General features: G+C 41.2%; 1 gene segment (V, D, J or C); it reads left to right on the forward strand.

Annotated features, from left to right (window-relative positions):
- Positions 1-7,277: 7,277 nt before the first annotated feature.
- Positions 7,278-8,957, forward strand: LOC123583324. The segment is given in 2 exon segments: positions 7,278-7,453; positions 7,614-8,957. Coding segments are annotated over 2 exon segments (642 nt in total).
- The last annotated feature ends 7,560 nt before the right edge of the window (positions 8,958-16,517 follow it).

Below are 16,517 nucleotides of genomic sequence, written 5' to 3' on the forward strand. Positions count from 1 at the left end.
TCCCACAAAAAAGATATAAAGTATATTTGTCCATTTTGGGGTGATGTTTCCTCTTCTAGCCGAGTCACTCTCCCATTGATATCCCGTAGCTTCACTACTGATACAATGAGGTATAAGATAAATTTATAGTAGTGCATACTACTACATGTAGGCCAATGGGAAAGGGAGTAAAACATGGTTAACATACGAATATATGCATATCAAAGTTACAAAAAACAAATTTTTGTAACTACGGTAGCCTTTGTTTCTGTACACTGTCATGTGATTACAGCTGGTTATTTGTCACTACTTTTTCCATCACTCATTCCATAACCTTTTTGCTCATAGCAAGCATCTCCTCTCACTGTTCTGTTTAACTTTCTATGAAACAAGCTCCTTATTCAGCAGCAATGTTATGTAGAATTCCGTAAAGTTCCGTAAAGAATTCTACAAGTCCACCACCGTGGCTTTGGCAGAAGCACACTGCAGGCACTGAACGCAAATCCATATTCGGAATGTTTATTTAAGTGGAAAAAAAATCTTGCCCGTACCCAGGGACACTTGATACACTGCGTTCTATGAAACATGGTTAAGAATGATACCTGTGGCTGGTGCCTGGGTGGCTCAGTTGGTTAAGCATCAGACCCTTGACCTCGGCTCGGGTCATGATCTTATGGTCTGTGAGTTCCAGCCCCTGCATCAGGCTCTGGGCTGACAGTTCAGAGCCTGCTTGGGATTCTCTCTCTCCCTCTCTCTCTCTGCCCCTCCCCTGCTTGTCTATCTGTCTCAAAATAAATAAAAATAAACTTCCAAAAAAAAAAAAAAAGAATGATACCTGATTTTTCATTAGAAGCAATAGAAAGTTATCAAAAGAAGACATTTTTTGAGTCCTTAAAGAAAACAAACCTTTTAAGCTAGATTCCTATGAACATGAAAACATATTTTGGGGTTTCTTTATTTTTAAATTGAAGCATAGTGGTCATATAATATTAGTGTCAGGTGTACTCTCTAGTTATTTGACAATTACATACATTATGAGACACTCACCATGGCTAAGTGTAGTCACTATCTTTCATCATATGAAGTTATTATAATATTATTTACTATATTCCTTATGCTGTACTTTTCTTCCCTGTGACCTATTTATTTTATAACTGTAAATTTGTACCTTTGAATCCTGTCTTTGTTAAAAATCACTGGTAAGAGGATGGAAAATCAATGCACGGACTGCTAAACGATATTTGTGATGCATATTTCTGAAAAAGGATTCAGATGCAAACTATATAAAAAGCACATGTAATTCAATAAGAACACAACAAATAAAAATGACAAAAACTTGAAGAGTCACTACAGAAATATATCAAATAGCTGACAAACATACAAAAAAGCTCTTAATATTATTATTCATTAGGGAAATGAAAATATAACCCCACCTGAGTATTTCATCTGCCCCGAGTATATGAACGTAGCTAGGAGGAAATGACCCTAATAGAATAGGAGAAAATAATGACTATCTCTGGGGAAATACAGGACTGAGTGAATTTCAGAGAAACTTCCATCACTGAATCCATGTGGAGAGAAACAAAAGCAGTAACAGGTCACAGACCTGGACATTGAAGGAAAGGCGGGCTTTACTAGGAAAAAAGAAACTTGGTGTTTATTGAGCTTATTATATGTTAGGCACTGCAGTATGTATTTGGATTCATTATCTAATTAAACACTGCAAACCCTATGAGGCAGGTTTCATTATTCCCATTTTATAACTTTTGTTTTAAAAATGCTTTTTTTTTTTTTTTTTTTTAATTTTTTTTTCAACGTTTATTTATTTTTGGGACAGAGAGAGACAGAACATGAATGGGGGAGGGGCAGAGAGAGAGGGAGACACAGAATCGGAAACAGGCTCCAGGCTCTGAGCCATCAGCCCAGAGCCCTACGCGGGGCTCGAACTCACGGACCGCGAGATCGTGACCTGGCTGAAGTCGGACGCTTAACCGACTGCGCCACCCAGGCGCCCCGAAAAATGCTTATTTTTTAAGTAGAGTTGACATACACGTTCCCATTTTTTGTATTTGGGAAATGAGACATAACTTTCCTAACTTTAAAAGCATCTCTAACTTATATCGTCAGCCAGGGTGTAACACCTTACAGGGCTCCGATAGAGTAAGGTTTGGAATACGGAGAAGCAATTGGCCCCAGAAGAGGGTGGCTGGATACCTCAGCAATGGTAACGTTACTGGTTTCAACTGGAACTCAAAAAGAACTAGAAAAGAAGATGGTGAACCCAAGTACAAATTGTCCCAGGGTCCATACATGAAGAAATCGTCAACTAACCAGTTAACAGCGCTGAATGCTTTAACAAATCTCTTACACGCAGTGTTCTGGGAGCAATAAGGGGTTACAGGGAAAGAAGAGACATTGTTCCTTAAACACTCACAACATGTTTCGATATCAAGATACTTGCTGCTTGCCTTTGTCCTCTCTGCCTATAAAACTGCACTCTCCCCAAAATATCTGCACGGTGTACCTCTGCACTTCCTTTATGTCTTTATTCAAATGTCACCACTTTGTGAATCTTTTCTCTCTATTTTTCTACCCTGAGCATCAGGCTCCAGCATACTCCAAGTTATCAAAAACGAGAGCAGTTCTTTATTGAAGCACTGCCACCTGGTGTTCTGCTAAAATATTTTGTGACACTGGCCTTGCTCTGCCCTCCACTGAGGACAGCAAGGTTAAATTGTGGCAAAGACTCGTCCCGGCAGGAGCTACCATTGCTGAACCAAAGTCAGTGAACTTGCCATTGCTGTTATCATGTGAGAGAAGATTCGGGAGGGCTGGCTGGTTTTTAACCTTTTGGCCAGCCAGATGTGAAAGTGATTGACTTCCAAATTATACCTATAATATGTGGGATGATTCGAGTTGGAGAATAATAAGATATCGGGGAAATAAAGCTTGGCACTGTTGCCCAAGACGGGAAGTTTTTCTCTGTTAAGTGACATTGTGTTTACTCCTCTGTCCTTTATTGTAGTATAGAAATATCCTGAGAAGTGGGAGCAAGGATCAATGATATAAAAAAAAATAATAATTATTGTGTCATAGAGAACACTGCTTGGTTTACTCTTTTCACGTTATCCTATGCCACCCAATCCCCCAATATGACAACATAATGCACTGACTTCCCATTGACAGAATCAAACATGATACACCCTGGATACTTACGATAATACGTGAAATATGCTACGTAAATTGCAAAATTTACCTCGGAAAATATTGAGCTTTCTCTTGTGAATAAACTCCACTGCAATGTCAGATTGTGTCTCCCAAGCCCTCGGTGTTTTATACATTACACGCATCTCGTTGAGTGCCTGAGGTAAGGAAGTTATTGCACTAGGTGACTGGCATGTGTGTTCTCATTTAATTCTTATTGGAACACTTCAAGGTTGGTTGCAGGATCCTTTCGGGAGACAGTGTAGCAAAATGCTTGAGACCACTTTGCTTTGGGACCAACGTGCTTGGATTTCCAGATCTACCATTCATCAGTTAAGATCTTAGGTAAATGAGTTAATAATTTTTATGTGTCAGTTTCCTCATCCCTATAGTGTGAGTACTGATGAGAAGTAAATGAGATGATGCCTGCCAATGCTTAGTCCATTGCCCAATAGAAGGATACTGACCATTTACAGAAAAGATTGAGCATAAGAGAGGTAAAATACCTTGCCTACTGTCACAGAGCAAGTGACAGAATGGAGCCTTCCCTCCATGTCCTATTTACAGCACATGCTTTTCCTCATGCCAAAAATAACACTCTATTTCATTATAGTATTGTATTGTCTTTAAAGATTTTTTTAAATGTTTATTTTATTTTTTGGAGAGAGAAAGAAACAGAGTGCGAGTGGGGGAGGGGCAGGGAGCGGGAGACACAGGATCCAAAGCAGGCTCCAGGCTCCAGGCTCCAGGCTCTCAGCACCGGGCTCAACTCGGGCTCGAACTCGCAAGACTGTGAGATCGTGACCTGAGCCGAAGTTGGACGCTTAACCAACTGAGCCACCCAGGTGCCCCTGTATTGTCTTTATAGAGCTTATCACTGTTTAAAATTATCTTATTTTTAAAAAATCTCTTTACTTTTTTTCTTCTCCTCTATCTTCTTCACTACTGCATCTTCCTTGCCTGAACAATGCCTAGTACAGAGGAGGTATCATCAATACATACTTGTTGAATGAATGTACAACAGATAAAATTACCCCTTGAACCAAGGTGAAGTTTAAGGGCACCAACCCCTGCACCACTGAAAATCTGTGTTTTTAAATTCTGGCTCGCCAAAAAACTGCTAACAGCCTTCTGTTGACCAGAAACCTTACTGGTAACAGTTGATGAACATATACTTATATTAACATATAATTATACATTTGTTATATGTATTATATATTGTATTCTTACAAAAGTATGGTAGAGGAAAGACAATGTTATGAAGGAAATCATAAGGAAGAAACAATACATTTACAGTACTGAACTGCATTTACCAATACCCTACCTAAGTTTATGTTACCTGTTTACAAGATAAGTTGTCTGCCAGTACCTGTATCAATATTGTCTTACATGATACAAAACGCTGTAGGGGCTGAATGCATTACTAACATTAGACATCAAAAATGAAAAGATAATGTGCGAAACAAATCCCTATTTATTTACAGGTATAACAATTCATGCATTGGTGATGAAGAAGCAGCGATATGATTGCTTTATGGTAGTTTAGGGAACTGGCATGATCGCTTCACGAGCACAGCGGATAAGCCTACATGTATACCACAGTATAATTATGATTCATAACCATTAGTATATAGCCTAGCCTCCACACCAGCGAATGAATTGTTATAAAGATTTTAGGGCATAGAGTATTACAGTCATATTTATAATACAGCTTTGGAAACATAGTTTCATTTTTAAAAAACTGTTTACTTGATACAGTTTCTTCAATAACGAGAAAGAGAGGCATACTTTACGGTAACGTGATTCTTTGAAAGCAAAGTGATAAAACGGTAAGAAAACGAACATAGGTTTAAAAAAGGAAAACTGACACTTTAGTTTTAAATTAAATATCATTCCCCTTATGCCTATGTAAGGGTAGGCTGTGAATGGGGTCATGTACGGTGAGTGTTTGTATGTGTAAGTTTTGATACATTTTAACTTTTAGAATACATTGGTGTATATTTTATAGTCGTAAATGATAAAATGGTATCTGTCTATATATATTTTGTGCGTTAGTGACATACCTAACTTTTTCTTAATTTTTTCCCATATTACTAGGCTATCCAGCTTATCTCCAAGTTTTCCGAATTGTTGCAAATCTCCCTTGCAATTTCCGGCACATTTATTGAAAAATAAACATACAGGGGCGCCTGGGTGGCGCAGTCGGTTAAGCGTCCGACTTCAGCCAGGTCACGATCTCGCGGTCCGGGAGTTCGAGCCCCGCGTCAGGCTCTGGGCTGATGGCTCGGAGCCTGGAGCCTGTTTCCGATTCTGTGTCTCCCTCTCTCTCTGCCCCTCCCCCGTTCATGCTCTGTCTCTCTCTGTCCCAGAAATAAATAAACGTTGAAAAAAAAAAATTAAAAAAAAAAAAAAGAAAAGAAAAAGAAACATACAAAAGTGGATCTGCATGGCTCAAACCTGTGTTGTCCAAAGGTCCACTTTATGTCTAGAGTCCTCGCAATTCCAATACTAATGTAAAGGATTAAGATGGACTAATCTGTGTGTTATTTATCCAGAATTGTCAAGATTTCTACCCTGCAAGTCACTTAAGGTATGATTTTTTTAATGTTTATTTATTTGAGAGAGAGAGAGAGAGAGAGAGAGAGAGAGGGAAAGCACTCAAGTGGGCAGAAAAGGTGGGGCAGAGGATCTGAAGTGGGCTCCACGCTGACAGCAGAGAGCTCCATGTGGGGCTTGAACCCCCAAACCACGAGATCATGACCTGAGCCAAAGTCAGACTCAACCAACTGACTGAGCCACCCAGGTGCCCCAAGGTATGATTTAATTTATGTAAGGTATCTAGCAGTCAGTTAGCGTGGCCTCTGTTTCAGGCAAAGTAGGTGGCTAAAAATTGCAGATTCTGCCCTATTAGTTACAGAAATGCTCCCTCTGTCAGAGGCATGCCTTTCTTCTTGAGGACCCTGCCCCTCCAATGTGTGAATGAACTCATCAGTGGATCAGTATTTTCAGCAGATAACACATTTTACATCAAGTGGGCTTTCTGAACGGTGAGGACAGACTCTCACTATCACTGAGGCGTCTGAATGCCGTGATCTGAAGAAAAAAGGAGCTTGACTCGGAGTGGCTGTTGTTTTTCTCACAGCCCATCCCTAGCCCTAGCCCTTACACTTCTGAACTAGGAGATATTTCTAGGATTTCTGTCATGAACCACAGCCACATCTCTTTTCTTAGAAAGGAGAACTATAAATTAGCCATTGAGATGCGTTTGCAACCTACTCCACTTTTCAGAATATGATTTGAGTCTGTGGAAAACACTCTTTAATATGAGCCACTAAACCATGCTGTTTCCTTACTTATTTTAGTTGTTCACAGGAAGGGGTTTGAAACCAACTTATACCACCAATTTCCCAGAAGTAGACATATATTCTGAATAATCTTAATTCCTGCAATCTTGCACTATTACTTTTTTTCTGGGCACCTCTTCTTTCTCCAACTACATTTTGAGCTCACAGAAAACAGAGAAGGTTGCTTTTGTAATTTTCAGAGCTCAGAGGGAAATCCTAGGCACAAAAATCACTGCTTAAGCAAATGCATGTATGTTAAGTCAAACTAACATTATACCTCAGACTCTTGACTTCAGCTCAGGTCATGATCCCAGGGTGGTGGGATCGAGCTCCGCTGAGCAAGTAGCGTGCTTGGGATTCTCTCTCTCTCTCTCTCTCTCTCTCTCTCTCTCTTTCTCCCTCCCTCTGCCCCCTACCCCACTTGTGCTCTGTCTCTAAAATAAAACAAAATAAAATAAAATAAAATAAATACATTTTTTGAAGATTCATGGAAAGATTTCTAGCCAAAGTGCTTTCCCTATCCCAGATTGCTATGGCACCTGTAACTCTCTCTGAAGCAGAAAAATGGCAGTCTATGATTAAGCAGCCAACGTCTCATAGGTTGCCCACTCTATTTGTGTGGGATTTCCCAAATGCTTGTGGAGCTGGCATCAAAAAAAAAAAAAAAAAAACCCAAACAAACAAAAACAGTGTTTGATCTCTCCTTTTGAACCACAGGAAACTGAATCTAGGGCAGAGTTGGTTGGTGTGTTTCCAGGACATTTAGATGAGCTTGTCTGTGATTGGCTGTGCAACCAGATGCGACATTCTGTTTTCTGAAACAGATCTAGGCTGCGGAGCGTTCCTCTGCGGAGATCCTTGGGTAGGATCAATGGAGAAGAGTCCTTTGGCAGCCTCGTTGCTAATCTTGTGGCTTCATCTTGGCCGTAAGTCTTTGGGTTGCCAGAGAGATTCTGGACAGTCGTGGGTGGTGATGGAGAAGGGGGAGAGGGTGGTCAGACACCTCTAGGTGTTACTTGGGAACGTGCAAAGACAATGGAAATTGTAGAGACCAATTTCTCTGTCTGACCCTGTCTTTCTCAACAGGAGTGTGCAGCGCATTGGATGTGAACCAGTATCCTCTGTCGCTTCATGTTCACGAAGGAGAAAACACCAATTTCACCTGCCATTTTCCTACCAGCAGTTTTTATGGTTTACAGTGGTACAGATGGGAACCTGCAAAAAGCCCCAAGATCCTGTTTACAATTGCTTTAAATGGGGATGAAAAGGAGGAAGGACGAGTAAAAGTCACTCTTGATACTAAGAAGGGTTCTAGCTCCTTGTACATCAAAGGATCCCAGCCGGAAGATGCTGCCACATACATCTGTGCCTTGACAGACACAGTGCTCTCCAGGCACCTGCAGCCCATACCCAAACCCGTGGCTGGTGCCGCTCTGGTCTCAGCGTTGACAAGTGCCATGCGCAGGGTGGAAAAGGCAAATTCATTGAGTTACAGTGTTTTCAATAATCAGAGGAAAGTGCAGACCCAGATAAACAAACCTTCCTGTCACTGTAGCTCCCTCAATTAACTGGACTATTACTAAGCCCCACTGGCCTCGACTCCCACCAATATATTAGCTGTGTCACTGAGTCGGGTCCCTTACTTCCTCTTTTGGCAAAACCGATTCCAGGTGCACTAGATGGTTACTCCAACCTATGTAAAGTAATCTGGTTAAACTAGGATAATATTTACTCCTCACTGTTGCTACATCCTAAGCGCTAGTCATTCGGTCATGTCTGTTCACATGCATGAGTGGAACATGTGAACGTGCCCTCTTCTCACTCCTGGCAAGGAGATCTGCCTGTGTCATACCCGGAACAGGCAATGCCAATTTTGGTTTTGGCTCAGTTCAACTTGCCCCCTACGTGAACATCTGGATTTCACCTCTTCTCATATATGGATAGTTGCATTTTTAAAAATCACTTGGGAGGCCTGAAAGGAGCACGGATAAGGAAAGCTCACTATTATGCTTGATCTGTCCCCTAGTTTGTACTGGGATTGCGATATTGAATAAGTAACTGAACTCGATGTCATTTCCAGGCATATGAGCTGGGTAGAGCATCTGGGGCCGTGCTCATTTTGCAGACTTCCAAACAATCCAGTAGTTTAATACCCCATTGGTGCTCTAGAGGCCTCTAATTCTGGAGCCTTTTGGGGTTTGGTTAACATGAATTAACTCCTTTCTGGGCCTTTTCATCTCGTAGCTTGTCAGCTTTCTCCCGACATCTACATTAATGACTGCTCATCCAGCTTCTGTCCGGCTTCTTAAATTATGCTGCCAGTGCTCTCTTTGTCTCTTTCTTTTTGTAGATTTTTGGGTTTGGAAATCTCACTCCTGTCATCATCACATGTAAAAAAAAAAAAAACAACTGCATATTTTGAAAACAGTATTGGATTGCATACCGATCCCTCAGATTGGACCCTTATTTAAGAGGCACACATATGAAAAGATTGTTTTTCCAAAAATCATTCACAAGGTAGTAATAAATCTATCTGATGGTCAGACTGGGACCAGTTGAGTCTGTCATGTTATTGGAATGTGTGTAGAATGGGAGGCGTGTAGCACAAGACTGAGTAAGGAGAACATACAGTCCATTGCCCAGTAGCGTTGTTGGAGGAAAACAACACAAGACAAGGCCATTCACTGTTCTAGCCACGGGTCAGCTTCCCAAATTGGATCTCCATTATTACTGTCATAAAGATCAATGGTAGAAATTTCTGATATTTTCAGTAATAATCCTGTGGTTTTAGCTAACTCTGAATTGGTAGAAACAAAAGGCACAGAAGACAGTCAAGGACAATGTTCGGTTCGTTTGCGCATTACCGCAACACAATGCTTCACAGACTTTTTCATGTAACAGGACAGAGAGAAATCGGTTGCATTTGCACAGCGCTTCCGGACAGAATGCCACTTGACACTGGTCCATGACTCCAGCTTCTCTGGGCCCCTTGCTTGCCTTTGGATGCGAGGGGATAAAGCTCTTTCCACACATGTGGCCAATTCCTGGATACAGTGGCACATAATTTGGAAAATCTACTGTTAAAAGCATGGGGGGAATGTAAATCTGGAATGCAGACTCCTTACCAAAAAAAATATCTATACCTTTACAAAAGTGTAACCAAGGAAATATGAACCACAATTCTCAGTCTCTGAGTGCTAAAATTGATCTGACATTGAAAATGGTCTGTCAAATTTTGATTATTCACAGAGATACAGGCATGCTCTTGTAAATAGCTCCACAGTGTGGGGGCGTCTTTTGTTTGTGTTTTAGAGTTTAGTAAATGGAATGAGAAGAACAAGTGAAGTATAAAAATCACATTGAACAAGATAGTCTTACATCTTCCTGTTTATTGTAGGGCCCCAGCGTGAGCAATCAGCCACCTGCTCCTGTGCTGTGGAGGCCCAGGGCTCACATCACACCCAAGCATCGTCACCATGCCTTCTGTGCCAGAGCGGGAGCGCTGGGGTCATATTTGAAAAGAAGTTCGGTGAAATAGGCAGATGTTCCAGGTGGAACTGTTAGAAACCATCAGAAATCAGATAGAGGAAAAACACATTTTCATTCTTGCCAATTTCTCCCAAGTCCTCAACAAGACTCTTCAAAGGACTTCAGTGCCATAGCAGTTTGCTGCAGAATAAACCACCCCAAAACTTTTAAGCAGCTTTTAAACAGCTACCGTTTTACTATCTCATGATACTTCTGCTCCATGTGGCGTCCAGGGGCTCCACTGGACTGGCACACCCCCAAACTGCTTGCTTAAACGTCTGGAGCCTTAGCGAGAATGCCTGGAAGGCTGGCCTCAGCTGGAACACCAGGATGGCAAGGCTCGTCTCTCATTTGCTGTGTTCTCAGAGACTGTTCCTCCCCACATGACCTCTGGAGTGGTCTTTCCAGAAGGGAAGCTGTATATTATATCTTATGTGGTGGATCAGGGTTTTCAAAATCACAAAAGTGGCGGGGTGCCTGGGTGGCTTAGTCAGTTAAGCATCCGACTTCGGCTCAGGTCATGATCTAGTGATTTTTGGGTTTGAGCCCAGGCATTGGGCTCTGTGCTGACAACTCAGAGCCTGGAGCCTGCTTCGGATTCTGTGTCTCCCTCTGTCTCTGCCCTTTCCCTGCTTATGTTCTGTCTCTCTGTCAAAAATAAATAAACTTTTTTAAAAAAAAAATCACAAAGGTGGAAACTGCCAAGGGAACTTAACATTTAGTCCTAGAACTGCCATGATGTTCCTTCTGTGGCATTCTGTTTGTTAAAGTGAGTCACAAAGCCAGCTCAGATTCATTATGTAAGGGGAGCATGGAATTCAGGAAGAACAGACAGTGGGGGGGGGGCATCTAACCAAAAAGCGAATGGAATAAACACATTCCTTGGATGATTTTATGGCCTCTTAATTGTCTGTTGCCTCTAGTCTCTACTCCTTTGGATCTAACTTCTACGTAGCCACTAGAATTATTATAAAATATATATATTTGATCAGATCACTTCTTGCTAATCTTTGGGTAATGAGGAACCATTAGAAGTTGTAAAGATAAATTCTATATTAAAAGATATGAGTCCATTTACATTTCCCCCCTAAGTTATCTCTTTTTTTTTAAGCTTATTTATTTTGAGAGAGAGAGAGAGAGAGAGCACGCACCTGTGAGCACACAAATGAGTGGGGGCAGGGCAGGGAGAAGGAGAAAGAGAATCCCAAGCAGGCTCCATGCTGTCACCTGAGTCAAAATCAAGAGTTGGACGCTTAACTGACTGAGCCACCCAGGTGCCCCTCTTAAGTTATCTTCTATGTTCACCTCCCACCCCTTTTCACTACATGCCCCAGATGCGTATCTGCTATTTAAAAATTCTAACCACTTATGCACACACTGAACTCTTTCTTAAATCTGTGCCCTTGCAGATGCACCCCCTTTGCCCGGAATATACCTTCCCCATTGTAAAATGTCTACTCATCCAACTTGTCCAGTTCAGACAGCATTGTTTACCTCTTATCTGAAATCTCATAGGATAACACATAGCATTTTAGTATAAATATTCTTGAATCTGTACTCCCTCGTGACTATTTTAACAAAAATATTTGCTACTTTGAGCTGTCTTATATTTATATTCAGTGCAAGCATTTCCTACTGGGAGGGGAGAGATTCCTTCTACTCCTCAAACCAATTCCTTCTTCTCTTCACTTAGCAAATTTCTACGTCACGCCGTGGGGCCCAGAGACAGTTTACAACAGAGAGTACGGTGTGTGTTGGAGAAGAGCAGATCTCTCCCGCGCCAGACGGTCTCGCTCCAGGTTAGGCTTCCGTGTGCACTGTAGCCCCGCCCTTGTTCTGCCCAGAAGTGACACAATGATTCGAGTTTCCACAGGTGCCCCTTCCAGACTCCTTGCTCTTTTGGCATGGGAAGGAGACTTCATTATCACAGCACTGGTTTTGCCTTCATTTGGGGGCCCCGAACCAACATTCCTGGGAAGGAAAGAGGATCCCAAATGGCGTGTATGTCCAAAACGTTTATCTTAACTCATGGGATTTTCATTTTCTAGCTCGTCCTGAAACTGCTAAAACAGAACATGTTCTGTTTCCATATTATGCCTTAATGCAAATTCAGATCCACTTTTAACTCTAAATTGAAGTGTTGAGATTTCTGCTATTAAAACATCTACATGGCAATACTTCAAAGACATTAGAGCTCCTATAGTGGATTAAAACATGAACCTCCCAAAGAGAAGTCCACTTCTTAATCCTCGGAAACTGTGAATGTGACCTTACCCGACAAAGAGCCTTTGCAAAATTAATTAAATTAAGAATAGCAATATAAGATCATCCTGGATTATCCAGGCAGGTCATAAATCCAATGACAAATCTCTTTTTGAGAGACATACAGAGGAGAAGGCCCTGTGAGGCACTCTGGCTAGAGGTAGAGTTTGGAGAGATGCAGCCACAAGCCAAGGGATGCCTGGAGGCATCAGGAGCTGGAAGAGGCAGGGAAGGATCCAACCCCTGAGCACTCAAAGGGAGCATTGCCCTGCTGACACCTTGATTACATACTCCTGGCCTCCAGCACTGTTAGAAAATAAGTTTTTGTGATTCTGAGCCACCACGTTTGTGGTAGTCTGTTATGGTAGACCTAGAAAACGAATGTGGTTTCTCCCTAAAGTAACATGTGTACGCAGCTACAACCAACCCTTGACTGTCTGCATTCCCAGAGGGTATATGCAAGCACACACATTTATTTATCATTTAACAAATATTTGAGTACCCACTGTTTGCCAGGTATTAGAATAGTTTGTGGGAACATGGTGATGAACAAAGACAAACATTGATTAAGTGACTACCACACGTCAGGGACTTTACTTGTGATACGGTAGTGACCAAAACAGACAAAATTCCTTGTTTTCATAGACCCCACATTCAAAAGAGGCACTGTCCAACAGAACTTTCTGAGGTAGCAGAAATATCTATATTCACACTGTCCACTAGCCACTAGCCTTACGTGGCTATCGAGAACTTGAAGCGTAGCTAATATAACTGACAAACTAAATTTTATTTTATTTTTACTTCTTTTTTTTTAATTTTTACTTATCTGACTGAGCCACCCTGACACACTAAATTTTAAATTTTATTTAATTTTAATTACTTTAAGAAGCCTCATGTGGCTAATAGCTACCATATAGGTCAGCGCAATTGTTAAGGATGATATATAGTACACACCCTCAAGGTAGATGAATATGAGGCAGCTCAGACAATTACCAGATCATTATCACACAGGGCAATAAGTACTGTGGTAAGTGAGATTGAAAATCCTTGGAGCCGTGGGGAGCTATTCTACCCAAGTGTTTTAAGGAAGCCTTCTTAGAGAAATTCATATGTGATAGATAAGACCTCTTCTTTCAAATTATGTTGATTTTTTTAAAAATCACTGATATGTGAACAAGTAAGACATTGGGACAGTAGAGATGACCTCTAAACTGGTAATTAATAACCAGGGTAATCTGGATGATGACAGAGAAATAGGTACTTTTTATCTTCTACTTTGAGATCGTGGGTGACCTAACGATAAATTATGAGTCTTTTCCCACATTTATTTAAATATCTGTGACCTATGGACCTATGGACCAAATGTGTCCATTTGTTCATGCACAGACAAACGCTACTTGTTTCTGGATGAAACTGGGAATGCCAAATGGAAGTTTTATTACCTGTTGACTTCCTAGTTTTAAATCACAGAACCCATTTTTTTTTTTTTAAAGCCAAAGTATTCCTCCCTGAACAGTATCAGCAACAGTAAACTTTTTTTCCCCAAGTCTTGACAAATATAGGCACCATTTGAATGAGAAAACAGTGTAGGGGGCCTGGGTGGCTCAGTGGGTTAAACATCTGACTGCCACTCATCTCAGGGGTTCCTGAGTTCAAGTCCCGCATCGGGTGAACTGGAGCCTGGCTTCCGGTAAAAACCCAAGCCCTGTCTCTCTCTCTCTCTCTCTCTCTCTCTCTCTCTCTTTCTCTCTCTCTCTCTCTCTCCTCCCCCTCGCTCATGTGTACCCTCTCTCTCTCTAAAAACAAACAAGTGTATAAGGAATCGGTTATAAAATCGGCACGTTTTGAGTCTGGCCCCCAGGAGGCAGCATCTGCAATCATAGACCCTCTTCTGAAGGTGATTGAGAAAAATAGTCTGATTGGCTACCTGAAATTGCAGTCACTTCTTTCCCCTTTCTTTCCAAAAGGCAGTGTAGTGGTACACTACATTTCTTTGGGTCTGGGAGACTCTTGTAACAAGGGAAACACATTTAGGAGCAACCAGATTCAGTCATTCTTTCTGAAGAGGAAGAAGAGGGAGATGTTACTTCCAGTACCAGTGTTGATCTTGTGGATGCAAATGTCACGTGAGTCTGAGATTTCCTTGATTGCTTCCAGAGAGCCCAGCATAGTGGAATACCATCTGCAGGAATGAGATTTTTCTGATTGAGAGCAAAAAAATTGGAGAGGGGGAGCTACAAAATAAGAAAGTTAGAGGCACTTGGGGAGGAAGACAGGGAAAGAAGGAGAAAATTAGACAAGAAGAGTGTAGCTCAGAGAATAGAGATCTAATCAGATTTTCTCTGATGCCTCCCATTGGTTTTTTGTTTGTTTGTTTGTTTGTTTGTTTGTTTGTTTAACAGAAGTGAACGGACAAGAGATAAAGCAAATTCCTCAATTCCTGCTTCTACAAGAAGGAGAGAACTTCACCATTTACTGCAATTCCTCAAGGACTTTAAACAGCTTACAGTGGTATAAGCAGAGGCCTGGGGGCAGTCCCGTCCTCTTGATCACCTTAGTTAAGAGTGGAGATGTGAAGCAGAAAAGACTGACAGCTTGGTTTGGAGACACTAGAAAGAACAGTTTGCTGCACATGGTGGCCACCCACACTGCAGATTCAGGAGTCTATTTCTGCACAGGGGCACAGTGCTCTCAAAGCACCTGCGACCTGTCCCCAAACCTTGCTGTGGAGCTCCAGGAGCAACCCTTCCTTATCTCTCTTTAGGGCAGCAGTCAGAGAAAGCTGAAGGCACAATGTCTGTGTAAAGTTAAATGTTAAATAACTTTAAAAGAATCTCCAGACTCAGATGGCTTAATTGTGAGAATTCTATTAAAAATTTGAAGAATCGGCATGAATTTTAAACAAGTTCTTCCAGAAAATAGAGAGTAATTGCTAACTTCTTTTATGAACCTAGTATTACTCCAGTACCAAAACCAGACAAAGGACATACAGAAAACTGCAGAGAAATTTCCCTCATGAATGACTATAGGCACAAAATTTAACAGAATATTGGCGAGTAGATTCATCAATATATAAAAAGAATAATACCAAACGCGAATGGATTTTTCCCAGGGATGCAAGACTGCTCTGTTTCAATGTTTGGAACTTAACTGATGCAATCTACCATCCTCACAGGCTAAAGAAGAAAATCACATGATCGTGTTAATCTATGCAGAAAATAATTTTGCCAAAATTCAACATTCACGCTTGCTAAAAATTGTGACAAACATAGGAGTAGTGAAATCAAATCATTATTGATGGTGGGGCTTTCAAAGTCTTCAGCATTGCTCTGTTGAATGTCCCTTTGTTCTTAAAAGTCCTTTTCCCTTCTCTTTCTGGACACCAGTCATTTCTGACTTGTCACTTACTTCTCCAGGCTACTCTTTGAGGTTCCTTTGGTACGATTTCCACTGCCCTCTCTTTGGTGTTGGGTTCCTTGGGAATTTCCCTTAGTTTCTATTCTTTTCTCTGAGTATTGCTTTTCTCAGAGTATTGCTCTGAGTGTCTTGGTGAAATTATATCTACTATTTAAAGGGAGTACTATATCATAAATAATATAGTGGGTGAGGAGCTGGGCTTGGTGTATAACAGAATTAGATTCCAATTCTTATGTTGTCCTTGGACAAAGTACTTAACTTCGTAAAGATTTGATTTCCCTACAGTAAGTTAGGATAATATCTACTCTAAGGGACATTAGTAGTAAATTATCAGTGGTTAATAACACGGATTCTTGAATCATTCTAATGGGACAAATTCCAGTTGTCACTTACTGTGACCTTGGAGAAATTACAAACTTCCTTCCACATTTCAGTTTTCTCATTTGTAAAATGAGGATGGTAATACTATTTACTTCATTTGGCCAAAAATAGTACTTACTTCTTTTTTTTTTTTAACGTTTATTTATTTTTGAGACAGAGAGAGACAGAGCATGAATGGGGGAGGGTCAGAGAGAGGGAGACACAGAATCTGAAACAGGCTCCAGGCTCTGAGCTGTCAGCACAGAGCCCGACGCGGGGCTCGAACTCACGGACCGTGAGATCATGACCTGAGCCGAAGTCCTGAGCCGAAGTCGGACGCTTAACCGACTGAGCCACCCAGGCCCCCCTAGTACTTACTTCTTAAGATGAAAACAGACTCTTAGTAAGCAGCCCCTTAAACAC

Source organism: Leopardus geoffroyi, chromosome B3 (assembly GCF_018350155.1).
Source record: "Leopardus geoffroyi isolate Oge1 chromosome B3, O.geoffroyi_Oge1_pat1.0, whole genome shotgun sequence".
Classification (NCBI taxonomy): Eukaryota; Metazoa; Chordata; class Mammalia; order Carnivora; family Felidae; genus Leopardus; species Leopardus geoffroyi.